The sequence below is a fragment of the Macrotis lagotis genome, chromosome 2 (genome assembly GCF_037893015.1).
Source record: "Macrotis lagotis isolate mMagLag1 chromosome 2, bilby.v1.9.chrom.fasta, whole genome shotgun sequence".
NCBI classification, from domain to species: domain Eukaryota; kingdom Metazoa; phylum Chordata; class Mammalia; order Peramelemorphia; family Peramelidae; genus Macrotis; species Macrotis lagotis.
In genome coordinates, this window is record NC_133659.1 from 183,324,587 (window position 1) to 183,343,702 (window position 19,116).

Below are 19,116 nucleotides of genomic sequence, written 5' to 3' on the forward strand. Positions count from 1 at the left end.
CTCAGTTCCTGATTCTGTAAAATGTTCTGGAGAAGGAAATGACAAACCACTCCAGTATCTTTTCAAATAAAACCCCAAATGAGGACAGAGAGAATCAGACACAACTAAAAATCCATTCAGTCTTATTGAACAGATACTATCTTCTTGGAGTTAAAAGGAAGAAGAGTGCAGCAAGGACTACCAAATTTGATGGCAACCCAGATGAGGACACAGCCTCAGCTATGTATCCTCTTACAGGGAATTTCACCATAGATACAAAGGAATGACACAGCCTATAGAAATGTTGCTGCTGGGTCCATAGAGGAAGAAGCAGTCCTGTACATGATACAGGTAAGTAACCTAATGGACAGAATGCTGTCTTGGAGTCAGGAAAAATTGAATTCAAATGTCATCTTTTTTCATTTTCATACCAAATTTAAAAAGCAATCCAAACTCTGAAGCATAGCAGTCTCAGAAGGTTGCATAGAATGCACAATCATCTGCAAATACAAAGTCATGCACCAATTCATCCTTCATTTTAGTCTTGACTTGTAGTCTTTTCAAATTAAATAACTTACCATCAGTACAATAGCTGACCTTTATATGGTTTCTGTACTCATTGAAAGTATCTGACAACATCATTGAAAACATACTAAAAAGAAAAATCTTGGGAACCAGCACATAACTCTGTTTCACTCCACTGGTGACTGGAAAAGTGCAAGAACATTATCCATTACCTAGAACCTAAGCAAGAATAGAATTTGACCCATAGTATTTGCTATACTTTATTCCCTTCCTTTCTCTTACCCACCAAACACAACATATTTCTATCCTTTTTTCTAACCACTCACATCGAGTTATCATCTCAGTAAACTTTCAAATTTGTGAAATGCTTAGCACAGTGCTTGAGACATAGTAGGCATTATATAAATGCTTATTTCCTCCCTCTGAACAACTGACTTAACATTAACTAAATAGTTACATAAAAACAGGAAGCATGATATCAAAAAAAAAAAAAACCAGAAAACTAAGCCAGAGGCTTGTAGGAACTTCATTGTCTTCCTGGGCTCATCATAAAGATAAGAGAAGTGAACTGAAAATAATGTGGTTTGAGCATTCACTGAAGAAATGAGAACGCAAGAGAGACTCCCCCTGCTGCTGCTGCTGCCTCTGCATTTTATCCTGCTCTTCCTTTGCCCAAAAGGTGAGTGAGGCAGATCATTTGAAAGTTCCTCTGGCAAAGGCAGGGGAAGAGGAATCTAGGAGGAGAAATTAGGAACCAAGCTCTATACAGAATCTAGAAGGGATCCTACTATGTTTCAGGCTCAGAGAAAGGCAAAAGACAGTCCTTGTTCTTCAGGAGTTCACAGTCTAATGAGGGAGGGAACATACAAAAACTATGTGTAAATAAGCCATGGACAGAATAAATTTCGAAATAATCAATAGAAGGAAGCCATAGAAACAAGATGGATCCACAAAGGTTTCCCTGGTTTGAACTGGGACTTGAAGGAAATTGGGGAAGGCAGGATGCAGAAATAAGGAAGAAGAGCATTCCAGACCAGTGAAAGAATTCAGAGCTGGAAGATAGAATGTTTTGTCTGAGGATCAGCAAGGAGTTTAGCCTCTGATCTGATCACAGCTGAGGACAGTTAGTGGTCAAATTTCCCTCTGCCTCTCTTAATGGACAGTGAAGAAAACAATGTCTTTTTGGCTGCCATGTCATCCTATTGACTTTTTTTTTGTCTGTTCATTCACATTAACTTGGCTCTCATACCTATATAATTTTACATATATGTGTACATATTATATATGTGTGTATACATGTATTGTATGTTTACATAAAAATAAATATCTGATTATATATTTATATACATATATGAACATGTATAAACATATCTATGTGTATATATACCTATTTGTGCCTGATGGTAGCCATCTCTAGGGTGGGGGAAGGGTCAAGGGGGAGTGAAGAAAAAAAGGAAAGAAAAAAGAAATTTGCATTTTAATTTTATTATATATTTAAAGGGAATAAAAAGTTATACATAGCAGAGTGACAATTTCATGTGTACTAATCTTTTTTTATTTTACTGCATTCTAGAAATGCTTATTTTAATCCATAAATTAAAATAAAATTTCTTTAATTTTAAAAAACTTAAATATAGGATTTTACTTATACTTACCCTTAAGAATGAAACCTCTTTTCTAGGATTTACACCTCCAGGAAATAGAGGTTTCTATCAACTTCAGGATAAATTTGAACTGAACTGTGGCATACTATGAAAATAATTGTTTAGGACAGAATCTTATGACTTCATTTCTACATAAGGGTATATTGAGCTTCATAGAGAGGATGTGAATTACAGAGACGTGTAAATTTTTGGTATTAGAATTATTTTAAGGGGAAGCAAAGAAGGAAGGAAAAAGAAAGAAAGAAGAAAGAAGGAAGGAAGGAAGGAAGGAAGGAAGGAAGGAAGGAAGGAAGGAAAGAAAGAAAGAAAGAGAAAGAAAAGAAATCTGCTTTATTTAGCTATGTCAAAAAGGAAATGAAATTAGTCTGTTCTCTGTTACTGAAAACTGTTTTGTCTCAGTCTTCAGTACTTCACTTTTTTTTAGATGTTTATAAACATCCCTTTTGCAATCCTAGAATACTGTCAGGAATTGAATTCATACTTGGTGACTTATGTTTTATAGAGTTCAAATGCAACCTTTTTTTTGAAGTTTATGATTATTGTTTTTCTCTTGTCATACAATCACACTTTGTTCAATTTCATGATCTTTCAAAAATAACTGAAAACATTTCTGTCATAGTATCTGTTAGTTCTTTCAACTTAGGATGTAATTCATTAGAACCCTGAGAAGCAAAGTTAAAAATGCTTTCTCATTTTTTTTCATTCTCATTTGTTCCATCCACATGCAGAAACTGTATTATTCCTTCAATGATGTTTCTCTTGTGCCTCTCATAAATTTAAAAAAAACACCTTTTTCATTGTCTTTAACACTTATTACCAGCCACAGCTAATTCCAGACTTTAGGGCTTTGGATATTATTCTTCCAAGACTGTGTGACAGTTTTGTATTTAGGTTCCACTATTTACCCTTTCTTTTAGTTTCTGCACATGCCTTTTAAATAGCTTTTAAAATCACATATACATTTTATTTCTCCTCAGAATCATTTCTGGACTTCAGTTTTTTCCTATATCGTATATGCTGCCCTCTGAATAACTAGCTCAATACCTAGCTTGATAATTTTTACCCTTCCCTCTTCATTTTCAGTTTAATGACTTCTTGGTCAAACTCCAGGCAAATTCCTGGTATTCTGTCTATGATCAAGAATCCCATCATTCCTATAATTTAATCCATAGTCTAGAAGTCTCTTTTATTTATTTATTCTGAGATTCAATCTTCATCAGGTGTTCATTCCTCAAACCTACTTTCTCCTCTGTTTTTTTTATTTTTTCAAGTATACTTTGTCCAGGGTCCCACAGTTAGTAAACATCAGGAATCAGAGATTGGATTTGAACTCAGGTCCTCCTGACTCCAGGATGGGTGCTCTATCCTCTGCATCACTTAACTGCCCCCACCACTTTCTCTTCTGAAGCCCTACCTACTAATAGAAACAATACTTGCCTACCTAAAATGGTTACCGGGAGTTCATAAACCTTATGTTACACACATGACTCATTCTTTACCTATCCATCTATCCTCAAGACCTTGGGGTCACTTGATCCCAAAATGCTCATTTTCTCTGGCTGACTAAACAGTGTTTTGAGTTTTACTCTGGGGAAATTTCCAAAGTAAAGACTTCTAAATATACATAGTAGGATATATATATATATATATATATTAGATATAGCTCAGTTTATATTTTGTCCCTCTCAGAAACTGTCTCATGAGAACCCAGGAAGAGATATAAAAACATTCAAGTAGCCTATTAGATAAGTTAATTGCACTTGGCGCAGGGTAGGGGGCCGGATGAGATGTTAGACAAACTTCAATATGAGTAATTCAAAGCAAAAGCAGGATTGGGAAGGTTCAGATCTCTTCCTTCCCCTTTCTCAGTCATTGCTACCTCACTCAGCAAAATCACACACACACACACACACACACACACACACACACACACACACACACACAATTATCAATTACAGGGCAGTCCTCTATCAGCAATACTCTTCCTTGTCCAAGAAGCATGGTATAGAGGATATTTTCCTCTAAGAATCTAATACCTTAAAGCTCAAATTTGAAAACTCTTAATCTTGAGGTTACCTATTTGGTAGCTTCCAAATCTGGTACCACCTAGGAAATCTTCCTTCTCTGGTACTTTAACATTCTCAGTAGCATTCAATGGTAAAAAAAAAAAAAAAAGACAATATCCAATATCCATGAGCAACTTCCTTGCATATAAAGATAACTGCCTCTGCAGTTCTAGTCAACTAGAGGATACAATTTGTTTGAAGCAAACTGAAACATCATAGTAAGAAAAGTCCTTTGTTATGTGCCTTGGTGGCAAGTTAGCATTAACTGTTCTTGAGGGAAAAGAAGGAGAGAGAGAGGGAGAGAGAGAGGGAGAGAGAGGGAGGGAGAGAGAGAGAGACCCCTTCCCCATCTACCTTAATCTACCTAAAAGAAAGCAAAGGAAAAAAGAAAAAGAAAAGAGAGAACAGAAGGAAGAAAGAGAAAGAAGAGAGAGAAGGAAGAAAGAAAACAAGTATTTTAAAAATAATTATATTTTAACATTTATTTTATAAAACTGAACTTCCAAATTCTCTCCTCCCATCCAGCTCCTCCCCCACTCATTGAGAAGATAAGTAATATGGAATATCAAGTATACATATGAAGTTATGCAAAAAAAATTCCATATTGGAAAAAAAGCAAAAAAATATGTTTCAATATACACTTAAAAGTTCATAAATTCTATCATATTGCTTATCTTGTCAATGGAAGGGGAAGGGGAAGAATTTGGAACTCAAAAAAAAATATTAAAAAATATTTTTTTAATTTAAAGAACTAGATAGAGTTCATCAGTGTTCTCTGTAATTGTAAATAGAACTTTTCATCTGAGTGAGTGATTTGGACTTGTCTTGGATCAATGTATTATAGTAACTATCATAGTAACATTAATTAATCTTTAACAGTTGTTTCTGAATCTGTTAACAGCATCTAGTATATCCCTGACTTTGACTTTATGCCAGTACCTTAAGGTGATGATCTCTGATGAAGTCCTTAAGGGGAAACATAGTAACTAATCTTTAACAGTTGATCATCATTAAAATATTAATGTTACTTTGTACAATGGTCTCCAAGTTCTACTTACTTCACTTTGCAGCAGTTCATGTCTTCCACTATTTTTCTGAAACCATCCTCCTCCTTCTTTATAACACCATAGTATCCCATCACAGTCATTTAACTTAGCTTGTCCAGTTATTCTCCAATTGATAGACGTATCTCTTCAAGTTCTAATTCTTTGCCACAACAAAAAGAACTGTTATAAATATTTTTGTGTATTTTGTGTAATCTCTTTGAGATGCTACGTCAAAAGATATGCAAAGTTTTATAGTTCTTGGGGAATTAATCCAAATTCTTTTTCCAGAATGGTTAGACTAGTTTGCAACTCTACCAACAGTGTATCAGTGTACCTATTTTTCCACATTCCTCCTTTTGTCATTCTTTTCTACCATGTTAGCCAATCTGATTAGTGGTAGGTAGTACTTCAGAATTGTTTTAATTTGCATTTTTCTAATCAGTAATGATTTGAAGCATTTTTTCATATGACCTTTGATAACTTGGATTTCTTCTGAAAACTGTTACTGTCCTTTGACGATTTGCCAATCAAGAAATCACTCATATACTTATAAATTTGGCTGTTACCTCTATATTTTCAAAATGAGACCTTTTTCAGAGAAACTTGGTGTAAAATTTTTCCCAGTTTTCTACCTTTTCTTCTAATTTTGGCTTCTTTAAATTTGTTTAGGCAAAAACTTCTTAATTTCATGAAACAAAGATTATTCATTATACTTTCCATAATCCTCTCTATCTCTTTGATCATAAACTTTTCCCTTCTCCATAAATCTGACATGTAAATTTTTCCATGCTTTCCTTATTTCTTATGATATCACTCTATAAGTCATGTACTCATATTGACCTTATCTTGCTAAACAACATGAGTTGATCTATGCCTAGGTTTTGCCAAACTGCTCTCCAGGAAAACAAACATTTATTAAGTATCTACTGTGTGTTAGCATTATCTCTTTTCTCTTCATAATCTTGAAAGGTAGATGCTGTTATGATGCCTATTACACTAAAGAAATTGAGGCAATCAGAGATCAAAGTAACTTGCCCAGGATTGCACCAATTCATGAGAATCCAAGGCCTAATTTGAATTCAGAACTTTCTGATTCCAGGTTCATCATTCTATCCACTGTGTCACCTAACTGACTCAGTAGAATAACCAACCAGATGAATAATACCAAGGAATGATTACTGTGTCCATTATCTGCCATGAGACCCTGACCAACTGAGGTTAACTGCCAAGCTGTTATTAACAACTAATACCAGTAATCACCATGAGATCAATGAGAACCAGTGACATGGAGATATTCCATCCATCCAATGGGGAGCATGTCCAATGAAAGCAATTAAATGACATAACTAACATATAAAATAACATAAATGACATGCATCTTTGGTCCTATAGTATTGAAGGCTTGAATTGCCCCATCATATAGGTGTCCTTATTTTCCAAATGTGCAGTCTTCATATTTGATCCCTAAATGTGACTATTTTCCATATTGATGATGTGTGTTTATGGAACAGTATGCTCTAGGTCCATGGTGAAGAGGAGGACAGATGGAGATGCTTTATGGTAACTTATGTTTCTAAGCTAGTTAACCAGAAAAAAAGTGTATTTGAGTATATGTGTACCCACAGAATAAGTTTAACCAAAAATATCTGGACATTACATGTGTAAAAGAGGGATGTCTCAGATGTTACAGGTGTTGGGGCCAGAAAGTACTCTATTGTAAACATTTCCTTTTACAGATGTAAAAGTGATAGAGACGTGACAAAGTCAAAATGGCAGAATTAAGATTACAATCCAGACCTCTTGATTCTTAGCCTTATGTTATATCCAAGATAATGATCTTATTTCCTGGTCCTCTAAAGACAACTTCCTAGGTAAAGTCACAAGGTATAGTAATTGTACTGAGGTGTCTAACACCTCTCCTAAGAGAATAGTATTCCACTTTTCCTTTCTGGAAAGCAAAAGTAATAAAAACAAAACTTCTAATCATCAGTTCCCCTGAGCTGAGCATGATCATCTTGTTCTCTCTGTCTCTGAATCTGATAACAGCATCTACTGTGTCCCTGACTTCTACTTTATGCCAGTACCTTAGGGTGATGATGCCTGATGAAGTCCTTAAGGGGAAACAAACATGTAGGATACCATGTGCTTTGCTTTAGACCTTGCTCTTACTTGTGTTTTCCAGATTGTTTGTCTCTGACTGGCCCAAAGGAGGTGAAAGGCATTGTTGAAAAATCTCTGATTGTGCAGTGTTCCTATGAAGAAAAATACAAGACTAAAAAAAAATACTGGTGCAAAATGAAAGATACATTTATATTTGTATATAAAAATTGTGAAAAAATAATGGAAACTCAAGAATCAAGAGTGTCCATCAGAGATCATTCTGAAAACCTAACATTCACTGTGACCATGAAAAACCTCACTGAAGCTGATGAAGGAAAATACCAATGTGGGATTGATCTCCCCAACTCTCTGGATGAAACGTTCTCAATTACTATATTTATTTCTCCAGGTAAGAAGGATACTTTTTCCAGCTAGCCCCCCAGGACCTATGGAACCAAGAATTATCCTCCACATTCCATCCCCACAACTTAAGGCAGTAAAACCAATCCACAACTAGTTGTTGGTGACTCCAAATAATGTGTGAGTACGCTTGGAGCTTCTATTGCTCCAGGTCTTCTATTGCTCTTTCCAACATGCCACATTGAATTAGAACATCATGAAGCAAGAAAGGAAGAGACTTTCTAGACTTATTAAAGGTCTCAAGCCACTGATTACTACACTATGAGAGATATCTGCTGTTGCCAGAAAGAAAACACTTAAATTCAACAAAGAAGTCACTACAACCACCTTCAAGTGTTGACTTCTTCCCTACCATGACTTCCAGGTCTTCCATACTGAATAGTTCATCAATCTAATGAGAGCTCTCTGCATAAGTCTTCTTACATTTATCCCATCAGGCAAAGATTGAATAGTACAGGGTTATAGAACTTTGAGATGTATCTAAGTAGCCTTTTGTCTGGGACTAAGTCAGTGATTCTTAATCTTTGTTGTGTCCTGGAAATCTTTGTCTTCCTGGTAAAGTCTATAGACCTCTTCTTAGTGATGTTTCAAATTTTATAAAATAAAATATAGAGAATTACAAAATACAATTGTATTTAAATACAGTTATCAAAATTAATGTTAAGAATGAAGTCACAGAATCGTGATTAAGCATCCCTGATCTAGACAAATTTTGTAGGACTAGGCAAAGTATAACCCCCCTCTACTCCAGCAAGTCTTATCCCTCAAAGTCATCTCTGTGGCTACAGTCATGAACCATAAACTCTATATAAAATGGAAATACACAAATGTTTGCAGGAGAAAAGACAAAGGAACAATGCCTTGGACCTGATTTTCATTTTCCTTTTTCTAGCATCCTCGGAAGCCCCAAATATATATGTAACCACATCACCAACAGATATGCCAGTGACAGACATTAATGAAATAGGTGGAAAAGTGACCTCAAAAGAAATTTCTGACACTATTTTTACCCCAAGGTAGGGATAAATTCATTATCTCTCCTCCAAATCACCTAATTTTCTGAATTTCCCTATTGTTGTTAAAGTTATCATTCTCCTTTCAATTTCCCATGTTCACAAACTTGGCATATTCCTTGACTCCCTTCTCTCCTTCACCACATATACAATTAATTATCAAATCTGATTTCTACCTTCACAAAATCTCTTGCATTCTTCCCCTTCTCTTCACACACCCTAGTTGAGGACTTTATCAACTCTCCCCCAGACTATTGAAATAGTCTTCTAGTTGGACTCCATGGCCCTAATTAGATTCCTGGGCTCTCTCCTCTCCAATTAATCTGCCAATAAATCCAACAAAGCTGCCAAGGTAATTTTCCTATAAGGCAGTTTTAACCATGTCATTCCCCTGTTCAATAAACTACAGTGACTCCATATTACCTATAGAATCAAGTTTTGATATACCTTTCCAGTCTACTCATATTTTATTCCCTCCACATTCAATGATACAGAGAAATAAGGTTGTTTTCTGTTCTTAACATATGTTATTTTTCTATTCCTTACACATGGTATTTCATTTCATTTATTTGGGCTTTTGCTTTGACTTTCTCCCATGCTTGAAGTATTGTCCCTCCTCACGTCTGCCTCTTGACATCCCTTGGATTTTTTTCAGAATTTGACTCAAATGCCACTTTCTACAAGAAACTTTTCCTGCTTACTCCCCCCAGCTCCTACTGCCTTTTCCTCTAAGATCACCTCCCTTTAACTCTTTATATAACTTGTTTATCCATTTATGTACATGTTGTATCTTTAGCATTTAGCACAATGCCCTCAGGCACTTTAAAAAAAATTTTATTGACAGATTGAAAGTTGAAAAACCATAAAATATTAGAAGTAGAAGGGATCTTAGAGACCACTTAAAGAAACCTGAATTTGAATTTACTTAATTTGAAGAAAAAGAAATCAAGTCCCCAAGCTGAGGAAATGATTTTTGCTAGATCAGCAACTATTGAGTGGCAAAGCTTAAATGAAGGAAGGCCCAGTCCTCTTAGCCCTCAGTCTAACACTTGCTCTACTACATGTCCCAAATTGGAGAGGATATCTATGTCCAGAACTGGGAACATATTTTTATACTCATGAATGATTATCAAGGTTCCCAATTTTATCTTCACATTTTTGACATGTAATTGGTCTTATCAAACTGGCTAGCCTTCTTTCCTAGTTGATATTCAAGCTGGGGACACCATTAATCCTGAATCACTTGCTCTTGTAGGAAATAAGGGGCCAAACTCTAGCTCTACATTTGGTTATTAGATAGCAAGAGAGTCATTTTGGTCCCTAATAAGTTTTTCTTTGAATCATTCTCCAGATCTGGTGGGTCAGTTTTCCAAGTGCAGCTAGGACATGGGTTATGTGCCTAGACATGAAAGAAGGAGGAATGGAAGAGGGATTAAACCAGTGATTACTTTGGATTACTTTTCTTTTTTTTGTTTTAAGTAGATCTGGGATTCTTGAAAAGCCTGGAGTACTGCTCTTGATCTTGGGTCTCTTAATTATTTCATTGGTGGGAGCTTTGTTTTTGGCTTGGAGAATGATGAGACAGAAGAAGGGTAAGTGTGCCAACCCAGGCCAAGTCTTTTTTATTTTTGTTAATTTTTTTCAGTTACCTAGTGTTTTTGCCTCTCTTCCTTCAACTCCCTCTTTAAAAAAAAACCTCATAAGAGATATACATAATCAAGCAAAAAAATTACTCATATTGGTCATGTTCAAAAATATGTGTATATTAGTCCCATCACCTTTCTGTTACGAGGCAGCATTCTTTATCACCAGTCTTCTGAAATCATAGTTGATTAGAGTTGTTATTGTTCATTTTTACAATATTAATGTTTTAATGTAAATTGATTTCCTGGTTCTTACTTTATATCAATTCATACAAATCTCCCCAGTTCATACAAAACATCCCTTTTAATATTTCTTATGGAGCAATAGTATTCTTTTACATTCACCTGCCATAATTTGTTCAGCCATTTCTCAATTAATTAGCTTAAATTCTAGTTTCTAATTCTTTGCTACCACAAAACAAGCTGATATAAATATTTTTATATTTTTTACTATTTTATCTTTCTTTGATATCTTTGTTTTATAGGTCAAGTCTTCCTACTTTTTTCCCTAGGGTGCAGAGCCAATAGTAAGCCACCTAAGTTCATTTTGAGCTCCTTGGTACATTAGCAATTTAGGGTGAGGTAGATTTTTAACCATAGCCCCTCTCTACTTCTAAGGCTTTCCAAAAGGAGAGATTCAAAACAAGAGTCATGAGAAATTTGGAACATTGAACTCACCCAGTGATCTTCAGAGGAGAATAAAAATAGATCTCCATTATCCTCAACAGGGGGAATTGCCCTTATCCCTTCCCCCTCATCTTCATACACAGCAGCCTCACTCATCTGATTCAGTTTCCCACTGTTTATTTGTGGCCTTTGGGGAAGAAAGTGGTTGGTTCTCAGTTTTATTCTGTACTCTGTTTTACAGGCTGAAGAAGCATCACTTCCTCTATTTGGTAGCTGAGCTCATATCATTTTCCTTCAACTTTACTATTAATCAGTCAAACAGAACTGTTTCTCATACCTGCTTAACTTTAGGGCACTGATTAGTTGGGGTACTTTTCTCTAAGAGTCCAATGGTCCCATATTTCCATTTAGAAAAATTAATTCTCAGTAAAATGTTCATATAAAAAACTAAATTCTTGATTTAGGCCTACAAGACTCCTGTGCCAATTGTCACCCTTATTTTGCCTGGGGTAGAATCAAGTAAATCTTTTCATTCTACCTGAAGTTTCTCAGATTCAATTCATATTTACATTCTCTTCCTTCTGTGATTATCTTTTCTCTTCTTTTATCCCTCCCCCCAAGCTTATCCTTAAGAATATTAGTATTTAAAAGCCATATCTTCCAGGAAGCCTGCCTAGACCACCCTGTTTACTTCTGATCAGTCCAATCATTCCAGTAAATCACACTCAATACCAATCTAAAACCAATTTATTGGTCAGTGAAAGAAGTAAGAAGTGGGGTTCAGAATATAATCTTGAATGTTAGGATGAGGAATAAAGTAGGGGACCCTAAGATCTTTAATTAGATCTTAGTTTATGACATCAACAGTGGCTGGGGGCCAGGTTTCCAAAGAGAGAAGAGAGTAGTCTGAGCATTATTCAGAACCCTGAAGTTAAGAAGGCCTAGGAGACACCCCCAAGCGAGACATTATAAAATTTGGGAGGGGAAAATAAACTAGGAAAGTTTCATGGGTTTAGCTGCCCCAAAAAGGCAGTGGTTGCTCTTTGGTTTGTCAAATAGCCCCGTAAAAGCAGACTATTTCCCTTGCTGGCATAGTGGCTAGAGAGCTAATCCTAGAATCAGAAAGACCTGAGTTCAAATATGGTCTCAGATACTTCCTGGAAGTGTGAATCTTAGTTTCCTAATCTGTAAAATGTCATCTACCTCAATGGTTATTGTAGGAAACAAATGAGATATATGAAAGATAATGCAGAAATTTTTGCTGTTGATATTATTAGTATTTCCCAAAAAATTATATAAAGAAAAATTAGAGCATGTGAGCCTACTAGGGTAGGAATCTGATCATCAGAGAAAGCACTGAAAAAATTTAAGATACTTATTAACCTATCTAAAATTGGCTTCATTTTTTAATGTGTATATATATCCATATATGTGCATATGTAAAATATGTGGGTGAAATGTCTTCATTTTAGAATAAAGTCACTAGACATCAAGTATATCTTTCCCCTTCTGATTCCTTGTCACACCTCATTCCTTGCCCCTATCCCAGGTTTGTGAACAACCCTTTATTTACTACAACTCCTTTTAAAGATTTTTATCCTTCTCTTTGACAAGGACAGAGATGTGGAAAAGCAGAGCTATGCCGAAAAAAATGGATAACTCTAAGACAATGATTATGATTGTAAGAAAACTTTAACAATAGAAAGTATATAGATCTCACCAGTTTTAATGGTTTAGATAGTTTGCTGGCCAAAGAAAGAGGGATTATGTTAGGAGTTAGATGACCTCTTGAGATCTTCTCAAAAGATAGTGTGGAGATAGTGGAGAGGAAGATCCAAGAGTCACGATCTACTTCTCACATGGACTAACTATGTAACCTCTGGACAGATCATATGACTTCTTGATGCCCTCAGGCAACTTTCTAATCCAACTTTCTAATTTTTTTTTAATGGCATGAGTCCCTTTGGTGCTGTGGTGAAGCTTATAAATCTCTTCTCCAAATAGTGTCTTTAAACACATAAAGTTTATATGTATATATATATATATATGTATATATATATATATTTCAAAGGAAACTAATTATGTAATTATGTTGAAATGAAGTCATCAATTAAAAAAACAGATAAAGAACCTCAGGTTAGGAGTTCCTATTCTAAGATGACAAATTATAAAGCTCTATATTTGTAAAGAAAGTTTTCTCACTGAGAGTTCTTTAAAAATGGAATCATGAGTCCTCTCCAGAGGGAGATAGCTAGGTATAGGGAAAATAGAAAAAGTAGTGGTTAGAGAATCTAGGTTTATATTATATATATATATACATATATATATATATATATATATATATATATATATCCACATAAAACACTTACTTTCTATATGATCTTAAGAAATTTACCTAAACCTCTCCCTGGGTGTTAGTTTCTCCATCTATAAAATGAGGGGGATCAACTAAATGGTCCATGGTGTCCCATCCAGCTCTGGATCCTTGATCCTAAGTGAAAATTAAAAAGATCAGTCTCAGATCCCACAGGAACTCCTCTTTGAAGATGGACATATTTCTTCAGGTATACATGGTCCCTGCCTTTCTTCCACCCTGTCCTGCTTTCCTGTTTTCCTTTTGCATAATGACTCTGCTTCTGAGCCCACCCTTACTATCCATGCCAAGACTCTGAACAAGATTTTTCTCTCCTGGACTGAAGTCTTTAAAGTTGCTCCTTAAGAGAATTGACACTGAGAATGATACTGAAAGTTTTCTCTTTCTCTTCCAATCCCATCATCCTGACTCAGCTTACTCCTCTCCCACCCTGACAAATATCTGTGGTTTTTGAAAATGACTCTGTGACTTCTAACTTGTTTCTTTTTAGCTGGTGAGAAGTCCATGGTGTTTCCAGAACCTAATCAGGTAAGAGAAGCTATGATCTGAGGAAAATCAATATCCCCTTCCCTCATTTTTCCCTGATAAGGAAAGAAGCAAAGAATGCAGCTTATATCATGTCCCATGGCAGAGTGGAGTCTTCCTTCATTTTGATCCATTCTTACAGAAGGGTTTGACCTTAAGCAAGTCAGCATCTCTGAACCCTGAGCATCTTAAAGACTGTATTGCAGAGAAGGAACTGTTTCTATTCCTATATCTAACAAAGAAAGTGTGAAAATAATTCCAAGTTCAGGGCTATAAGGCATTGAACTAAGGAAGATAAGGGATAATAATCCAACTAGGCTTTTGCCTGCAAAGTGTAAGGTATTCAGGAGGAGAGCAAGTAGGCAGAGAGAACTGGGTCAGCCAGTAGAGGAGATACTTAGTAAGAATTCTAGGTCTGGTCATTTACCTGGTACTATCCAATGTTCTGACAAAGTCTTATGCATTTGCCCCTGAACAGCCAAATATTGAACTCTATTATGAGAATCTGGAGCTACAGGAGAGACACTCAAATCAGGATTCACTTATCCAAAGTAATGCAGGTGTAGAATATGGCAATTTGGTAAGTATTTGGAGTCTTCCTCTTTGTACTTATGTAAGCAACCCTACTTACAATGACTCACATTCCCAGTAATAAGAATTTTAAAAACATCTTGGGAGAGTCAATATCCACAAAATCTGAGTAGGTGTGTTGTCATGGACTGGAGTCACCACATTTTGGTATGGTCTATACAGGATGAAAAAAGCATAGTAAAACTGAAATTTCCTCTCACACACGGTCCCTTATTGAGCTGATGCCCAATGCCTTGAGAAGTGGCTGGGATTATGGGTTGAGTTATTGTATTAGAGAGGAAAGGTGGGGGGGGGGGGTACTAAGAAATACAGTCCTGTCTATGAAAGGGATACCAACACATGATCCTGATCAGGGATTCCCAATGTTCCTTTGTGCTTTGATTTTTTTGTTGTTCTTAAGTTTTGGTTTTAGTGTTTTGCCTAGATTCACTTTGAGCTCTGATTTTCATTCAAGTTCACCTTAAGTTCTATCTAACATCTAGCTCTAAAAGGGAACCTTAGATACCATATAGCTCAACCACTTCATTTTTCAGATAAGGAAAGTGAAGCCTAGACGAATTCAGTGGATTTCCCAAGATCTCATCCTGATAGTAATAGAAGTGAGATTTGAACCCAGGTCCTGTGATTCCAATCCAGTCCTCTTTCCACTGTAACATGCTGCCTGATTCCCTCTGAAGTGGGTACCCTATAATTGAAGCAAATATCCTGAAAGCAGTAAGCATTCATTCAGTGCTTTCTATGTGCTCAGCACTAGGAGTACAAATAACAAGCAAAAAAAAGTCCCTTGCCTGAAGATGCTTACATTCTGAAAGGGGAAGGCTACACATTAAAAGAGACTGAAAAAGTCAGAGAAAAAACACAACCAAGTTTGGGTGACAGGATGGGGAAAGCATGGTAGAGACAATTCAGAGCACAGCCTAAAGAATGAAAATATAATTGGCCTGGTACCCTCCTTGAATGGAGACTCTGGAGGAGCCAGTCAATCAGAGGAAAATGCAGCACAGGTAGCAGTATTTCCAATGTATGAATTGCAGACCTCTTAGAGTGAGCTTCTAGGATATAGAGGTTTCTAGACCATGGTGGAGTAAATATGGATAAATGCTGGGAAAGAATAAATTTCTCTTTTAAAATATCCTCATTTATGGGTGAAAATTTTTAGGAGTCTGAAAATTCTGGGAGTTCATGTCATCTATTGTCCTGTCATAGATGGTAAGGTTTAGAGAATAGTCCTATAAATTGGTCCTCCCTAGAAAAATATGAATAGCAGCACAAAATTCCCCAGTGCCATCCTTTCTGCATCAGAAAGAAGACAAAATTACTCTAATGTCAGAGGGATAGTCTTCTATCACTTCTGTACTCCTGGTTTGGCAAGAATAATAATGGCATTTCTAATTCTAACTCCCAGATGAGGGCATTCTTCCAAATCATAAATAGTAAGTCATGGAGGTGTTTTTCACCTCCAAATTGACTACACCCAATGCCATTGGCACTGATTGGCACAGTCTGGCTATATTTCTATATGAGGACCAATCAGCACTGTGCAAAGCACTGTAAGAAGACTGGAAAAGTAGGAAGGAGCTAGATGTGAAGGCTTTGATAATCAGAGAGGAGTTTGTATCTGATCCTATAGGTGATAGGGAGCTATTGGAATTTATGGAGTAGGGAGATGACATAGTCAGACCTACATTTCAGGAAAATCATTTTGATAGCAGAATGGAGGATGGGTTGGACTGAGTGGGGAAGCAGGGGGCAGGACTTGTGACTAGTAGACCCACCATCAGGCTTTTATTATATTCAAGCATGAGTTGTTGAAGTACTGCAACATAGTTAGCTGTATCAGAGAAGGGTAGAGACCATGTTTAAGAACAAGCCCTCAATGGCTTCTAAGTGAAAGACCAAGAACTTTTTATTTTGTGTACATTTCTAAATCTTCTTTGGCATGTAGGCTGAGGCGAGAATGTGGTGAAAATTGAGAGTAATGGGTTCTTATGCTGAAAAAGGAAAGCTATGGGGAAGGGCTTTCAAAAATAGCTTGGCAGGGATAAAGATAAGGAATGAAAAGAAAAGAATAAAAAGTCCAGCTACAGGGACTAAAGTTTTGACTAACAGTCTCAGGTTAGGAGTTTTGCAAAATTGTTGTCTCTGAAATTGGTGCTGATTCAAATGGGGATAACCAAATTTTCTTTTACCTTGATCTCTCCCTAGTTGTAAGATGTTGGGACAAGTCTTTTAACTTCTCTTCATGTGGGTTTCCTCATCTGTTTTCTATATATATCTGACTTGTCTTCTACCCCACCTCAGTGTGTTCATTCAGTTGTTGCCTTGGCCAAGGGACTAATGAGAACAAATTAGACTGTGTCTATAACATACTTTATGACTTGCAAGTCAAAGATAGACATAGATGGTCTAAGGAAGGTATGTAGGATATATGAGGAGAAGCCATTTCAGCACTCCATCTCAGAAAAAGCCATAACTATGGGAAAACCTCTGGTAGCACATCAGTAATATCTTGGGGCAGGGGGGAAAGATCTTAAGTAGGTCATCCCCACTCTCACTTTCCATAAGTGTGTGAGAAACACTACTCTAAGCTGACTGTTCATTTCTTATGTCTTCTCCTTCTCTTGATCCCCTAAACATATATCCTTTCTCTCTACAGATTGGTGCTCATGAACTGTCTATTACATATTCCATTTTAACATTTCCCAAGGACAATCAGAAAAAAACTTTGGAGACACAGGAATACCTGGAGGAGAAAGTAGAGTATAGTACAGTAAGGAAGACATAGGCTGCAACCTTCTAGCCTCCTGCATTTTGAAGAAAAACATAAATAAACTTATTTTTCTTTTTCCCCCATGGTCTTAAATGACAATTTTGTATTGTATTGTAATGGGGACTGATGAACAATTATGAAGCACATACAAATATAAGTAAAAGAATGGCTGGTGGGAAGGGAAAAGGATAATTTCCATCTGAGAAACAGGAAAATGGTATATGAAAAGCAAGATCCCATCCTAGGATAAGAAGACTTGGATTCAAATCCTTTTTTTTCCTGACTCTGAGTTCTTATTCTGACATTAATTACTCAAAGAGAACCTCTTTAAGCCTAAATTTTCTTACATGTAAAATAGAACTGATAATACTTACATTAACTGTAATAATATTTAAATTACCCACCTCACAGAGTTGTTATAAGGCAAACATTTTGCTTAACCATAAAGTTTCAAAGAAATATGAACAATAATTATTATATACCATGATACCAAAAACTCAGACTGGGTATTGGAGGTCCTCAATTTTGGTCACTCTCCTCTCCATTTTCAGCTCTCCTACCCTAGCACCTGGAAGAATAGCAACTGAGAACACATAGATAAAGATGGTCATTGAGGACCAATAAGAAACATCTGCTCCAGAGATAACCAAATGAAAAAATTCAGGTCTATTTCTCTATTTTTATTCTGTATCTTTCCCTCAACTTGATTTCAGCTGCTTATTTTACAATGAAGGGAGGAAATCCATGTATTTCCAAGACCCACAGGACAAGCATGAATTTAGAAGTGGAAGGAGGTAATGAAGCCAAGATTCTGGCTTTCTCTGTGGCATCTCCAAAGTATTGGAAAAGGATGGACTGAAATTTCAGCATCAAAGGGATAAATAAATGATGGTATAATGGTGTGATCCAAACCCTACACATACCGTACTTGTTAATCGCTGGGCTATTCAAGACTCTTGGAAGAAGAGGATAATGGGATTGTATACCCTGAGTTCTAACCCTCTCCTGCAATTTTTCCAGTAGCTTTGTTCTACCTTCTCTTTGTCCCCTGCTCAGTCTTTCAAGCCATTAAGATTCTCTACAATTAATAATACCACCAATTCAGGTATTCAATATTTTAAAGTACCAACTGGTACCTCCTTAGCATAGCCACTTGCAGTTCAGATTTATCTTATCTCACTATTCTGTTAGACACCTTGAAATCAGTCAACTCTGAGTACCCCTACCACATTTAACTAACTGGGCAATCTTAGTCACTGGACTATTCTGAAGATCAGGTTTCCCATCTGTAAAATGAAAATCATGGGATCTAGAACTAGAGAGGAGCTCAGACACCATTAACAGTCTTAGAGACTTCTGGAGAAATAATTCTGTAGAGGTTTGCTTACTAACTGCAACCTGGGAGTGGATGTTAGCAATTGCATAAGACTATCCTTGGAGAAACCAATTACTCATACCTTTGTGATTGAATGAGGAGTGGAGTTGGCAAGAGGCTAGGAGAGAAGAGATGCTTGATTTTTTTGGCTTCTGGCTTTGAGAGGCCACACAAGGTGGCAAAATTGAGCGTTTAGTCATCATTCTCTCCACAAATGAGGAGAATCTTATGCAAATTCCAGCTTGGAGCCAGGAGAGTTACATAGCTATCACAGACCCTGAGTCAAGCCTGGATAGTATGGATCTATTGTTGGTTTAAAAAAAAATTTATGTAGTGTTGGTGAAATATAATCAATGATGAGAGGCAAGTGAGGAGGGACAAAGCATAGAAAGTTTAAA

General features: G+C 36.3%; 1 protein-coding gene across 2 annotated transcripts; it reads left to right on the forward strand.

Moving 5' to 3' along the window:
• The first annotated feature begins 1,001 nt into the window (after nucleotides 1-1,001).
• LOC141513657 (CMRF35-like molecule 2) lies at nucleotides 1,002-17,421 on the forward strand. Of its 2 annotated transcripts, none has more exons than XM_074223689.1 (7): nucleotides 1,002-1,183; nucleotides 7,463-7,789; nucleotides 8,693-8,816; nucleotides 10,293-10,405; nucleotides 13,948-13,985; nucleotides 14,461-14,562; nucleotides 17,230-17,421. In XM_074223689.1, the coding sequence occupies exons 1-7, from the start codon at nucleotides 1,108-1,110 to the stop codon at nucleotides 17,356-17,358; spliced, it is 909 nt and encodes a 302-aa protein (XP_074079790.1). In that variant the 5' UTR covers nucleotides 1,002-1,107; the 3' UTR covers nucleotides 17,359-17,421. The 2 variants fall into 2 exon arrangements, with proteins under 2 accessions (XP_074079790.1, XP_074079791.1); XM_074223690.1 differs by having other exon boundaries at nucleotides 1,003-1,183; nucleotides 10,296-10,405.
• The last annotated feature ends 1,695 nt before the right edge of the window (nucleotides 17,422-19,116 follow it).